This window comes from Topomyia yanbarensis, chromosome 2 (genome assembly GCF_030247195.1).
Source record: "Topomyia yanbarensis strain Yona2022 chromosome 2, ASM3024719v1, whole genome shotgun sequence".
NCBI lineage: Eukaryota > Metazoa > Arthropoda > Insecta > Diptera > Culicidae > Topomyia > Topomyia yanbarensis.
The window spans coordinates 398,311,551-398,316,190 of record NC_080671.1 but is presented as its reverse complement, the minus strand read 5'-3'; the positions used below and the strand labels follow the sequence as shown (position 1 = coordinate 398,316,190).

The following is a 4,640-nucleotide window of genomic DNA, read 5'->3' as shown; positions in this document are numbered from 1 at the left end:
AGTTATAAGCGTGCAAACCTTACATAATTTCGTTACATGGGAGATAGTTTAGATTTTAGAATGACACCTAGCCCCAGATAGTGGAGTAAGACATTTTTAATGTCAAAAAATCATTAAAAAAGAGATCTATAGGGTTTCCGTGTGAAGCTCTCACTACTAGTTGATTCACTTCTTGGTTATCATCTAGGGAGAGATATACGGAGACACCCGCGAAACTGTCAAAGTCTTACCAATCTATCTCTTTTTGGGAACACATTTCTTTCCGCATATCTCTCCCTAGAGCAGTGGTTTTCAAACTTTTTCGTTCCATGTACCCCTTTCCGAATATTGATCCTTATCATATACCCGTTTGGTATATATTGCTCTCAGCCAGCATTTTTATTCTTGACTCACTGAACCAATATGTAAAGGTTTCTGACAGAAATGTTAGGATAACAAGTTAAAATTTACCCCGCAAGATTCACCCCTTCATTAGTCTAATTCACCCTCGATTGAAAACCATTGCCCTAGAGGATTACTAACCCTAACTAACCAGTCGGTCTTCGCGACCCAAATTATATTCCTTTTGGAGCATCTAATGTGAAACTCTTTGAAATACTACTGATGCAGTGCCGTAGAGTTCCACAAAAAGTCCATTGAACTTATGGTGCTGCTCTCGGACCAGTACAACTGCCACTGGAATCCTTACTGACTCGAAATGATGACCAGAAACCAGCGCCTTATCTTGGTAGCACCAGACTAGGGCATGCCTCAATGGTAAATTATTTCTCTGGCGCAGACGAAAAAGTTTCGTCGCCTTTCCAAACTATGCGGTGGTGTGCGGTGTAAAAAACAACTGAAACTCACCATCACGTCATTCCACCGTCTGACACACTTTGCCGTGTTCTACATTTAGGCGCATTCACTTTCGCCCAGACTTTGCACTGGACACCGCGCGTCACCTTCGTTATTGTGAATACTATTTCTGAACATTTCATACAGAACGGGTTAGTTTATATGTAGATTAGCGTCATCGTCGTATGTATCTATAGTATTTTAGGGTACAATTTGCAATTGTTGACTGAATAAGTACATATACCAGTCGTGAACGGTAAAACAAAACATCCCATTACCGAGAACGTTTTACCTTTTATTAAATATCAAAATTCATTCCTCAAAAAAATTACTGATTCAATTTCCATTAGCACACCTCTGTCCTCAGTAGGTGAACAAGAGTAATTACGTACACGTCATTAGTCGTAGTCCAGCCAGCCGCAGCAGTGGTTAGCGTAATGTTCGGAACAATACCATGACAGTAGCAACGTGTTATTTGCCTCGAAAACAGATCGTTTAAGAGTGATACCTCCAATAATGACTAATCGAAATGATGACATTATCAACACAATCAGTTCAAACGACCAACCGGAGTATTTCGTCAATCGGTCTGTTCCGGTACTGTTCACATCTCGGCGGGGACTCCAGCTTAGGAAATTCCATTCTATTTTGCACACAGGACAGGCATGTTATACGGTGCAATTCTGTGACCTCGAGCGATGGGTAGGTTCGCACTGACTAGTTACTATAACCTCAGTTTAAAATTGAATTTTATCGTTTTACAGTCCAACCATTTCAAGTTATCCTCGGTCGGTCTAACACCGGATAGCACCAAGAGCGAATCCATCACCGATACGAAAGCAAAGTGCCTAAAGTTTGTGCGAGAATCGCCTCAGAATCAATCCAATCGGGATTATGGATAGACAAACAGTTGAACCCATCGATGCATGCAAATTTCACCATGGTGGGAAAAGCGACCGAATAATAAATGACTTCCAGGTGAGTCATTAGCGCGATATCACACTACATCAGCCTCTGGCACGGTACAGTTGTGGCTCGGTTGGAAAATTGAATCGATATTCATTATAACCGATAGTGTTGGCTTACCGTCTACACACTGATTGAGATGTATACAAACTCAGAATAAATCTGTTATCAGTGATAAGCGTAATTATCTTTCGGTTGTGTTGACAGCTAAATCAGAAAGGATACCAAGTTCTAATATAGTTATCGATTTGCATCACTGGATGGAAAGATGAAAATTACAGTGAGTCAGTTCGAACTGTTTATTTAATATATTGTCGATATCTGATCAATTAATCACTTATTACGATCCATAATATATTTTTCATTCATTCGGTAAAAAATGTATAACGTGAGTAACTTGTGGTTGGCGTGCATGTAATGCGACTTCATTGAAGCATTCTAAAGGCATTTTACATACTTCACTACTTCGCGGAAAATCCACTCAAAGTACAACACAAAAGAGTCCTTGCACTTTTTATTGCACTGTCGATGTCGATTGCCACCGTGTTTTGTTGGGGACTGAAGCTACGAAGCCGCATTCCTTCAAGCAAATATAAATTTAACAATGCTCGATTGTGTTCGAAACGAGCTCCTGCTTCAACCGCACTAATTGATTTTTCTCGGCAAATATGGATGTTTGAGCGACAACTCTTTCGGAACATCCTACTTTCCTACATTCTCCGTTGCCATCATTCAGAATTTTGTTATATATAGATACAGAAAAAAAATCCATTTGATTGGAACAATGGCGAACTGACCGAATGACTGCGATTTGATAGTTTTCCATTCACTTTGTTTCGAAATTCCAATATTGCATAGCGTCATTCTTTATTGACCCAGGGCTTCAATAATTTGTGTGAGATGACACTCAATTGGATAATTGGATATAGGATCGTTCGCTCTGAGTTATGCCAAAGCCAACTGTGGATTTCAACAAAAATACGACTAATTTCCGGATACCGACTGTTACCGTAAAATGGGGGAACATTGATCACTTTTTTAAAAGTTTTTCGAGTATCTTTAATTCAAGTAGGGTAAACTGTTTGCATTTTTCAAACAAGTGTCAGTACCCATAGATTGTTAGAATGTTAAAATTATTGGGTATTTTATTATGTTTTACTATAAAAAAATTATTTTGGTGTAAAGTTCATTCCTTGTTTTCGGGATAACTTTGATCAGCAAAATATGTGGCAGCGCTTTATGGAAGAAACTTGTCTGCATCTATTTACTGATAAATTTTGTATTATCCATATATGCACACATATTTAGCCCTGTAGATAAAAGGCGATAGCACTACTGTACATCCAACGATCCATTTCAAGAACGCCTGCTTATACACGCACCTTCTGAAGCCGCCTTTATATAAAATAAGCCTCGCGCGAATACATCCACGTATCAATTGGATATGTACAATATATTCGAAATCTAGAATGAAAAATATTATTTTTGATTCTGGCATCTATTTACAATAAGGCAAAATATATAAACACTGAAGAACAACACAAAACAATCTCACCAGCGCACAGTGGCGGGTCTTCAAACAAAAGTCGGACAAAACCTCAAATGTTACCTAATTTGGCTGAATATCACAATTTAAGATAATTTTGAGGCGCTGAGCTCATTTTTGATGTCAAAAGTCGTAAAATATTAAATGCATTTTTCCATACAGTGTCATTGAACCTTTCCTATAACTATGATCCCGTTTTCATGATAGCTTTTCCGTTACTGTTCACCAATGTCAGCAATACCATAAAAAATGAAGAACCCTATTTCAAATCCATTGTATAATGCGTTGGTTTACTGTAGATTGTCTAAATATTTTACACAAAACACCATGCGCCTCCATATCAGCAACAAAGCTTCAAAATCTCCTTAAACCTTTTTGCGCACCTAGGCGCAGAACGAGACCATGATATTCGAAAAGTAGAGGTTATTTCCCATAGAATGTGACCGTTCCGAAATGATTCCGAAATTTGTACAGAATACATTAGTGAAAAAAGTATTTTTGATCTGACCACCTCAAAAATATTTAAACGAAAAAGTCATAGTTCCAAGCAAATTTACCAAATGGATTTTATTCACTAACCAAGTTCTTTCGTTCCTCTACACAATGAAACTAGTTTTGCTAAAATCGGACCAAAATTAAAAGAGCAACATGCATTTTAAGTGAACAGATCAATGGTGGTTTCGGAAATGAACATCATTAAATAGTCCGGACTTTGCTACGTTTAAACTCATGTTAAAAATCGTGTTCTTATCCAATGATCAAAAAATTTGGAATATACTTCATTCAATACATGAGAGATCAAGGAAAAATATAAAATATCAATATTTAAAAAATAAATTTTTGAGGTTTTGGCCAGCCTCCAGCCACTGTGCAGCGTGTTGATCTAAACGGACACAAAATCACTTCCGAGCGATTCGACAGTGCTGCTACTTCCCAACTATGATCAGCAAAATATGTGTATCGGAATCAGAGTTAAAAATATTCGAAGCTCTTTTTTGATGGCTGAAAATGAACCTGATGCGACTCGTGGTGAATAGAAAAAATATTCATTCAAATATCCATCCTTATTCATTCAGTTGAATATCGTACAATATATTCATTTCACTAATAATCTAGGAAAATGTTTTCAAATGCCGGTAAAGCATATGAAACAACAATCATCATCGCTTACATTGTGACAAGGTCTACTTTGATGCGTTTGACTCGTTGCTGCACGGTCGCTTCGTGTAATAATCGGAGACGAATGAAAATCTGCATGGATGAATGGGCGGTTTGTTCGTTTGACGTTTTCAGC

At 37.7% G+C, this 4,640-nt stretch overlaps 1 protein-coding gene across 1 annotated transcript; it reads left to right on the top strand.

Moving 5' to 3' along the window:
• The first annotated feature begins 1,259 nt into the window (after nt 1–1,259).
• LOC131682046 (uncharacterized) lies at nt 1,260–1,776 on the top strand. The gene is made up of 2 exons (XM_058963219.1): nt 1,260–1,536; nt 1,599–1,776. Exons 1-2 carry the CDS (start codon nt 1,351–1,353, stop codon nt 1,734–1,736), a joined length of 324 nt encoding a protein of 107 aa, XP_058819202.1. The 5' UTR covers nt 1,260–1,350; the 3' UTR covers nt 1,737–1,776.
• Nucleotides 1,777–4,640: the final 2,864 nt, after the last annotated feature.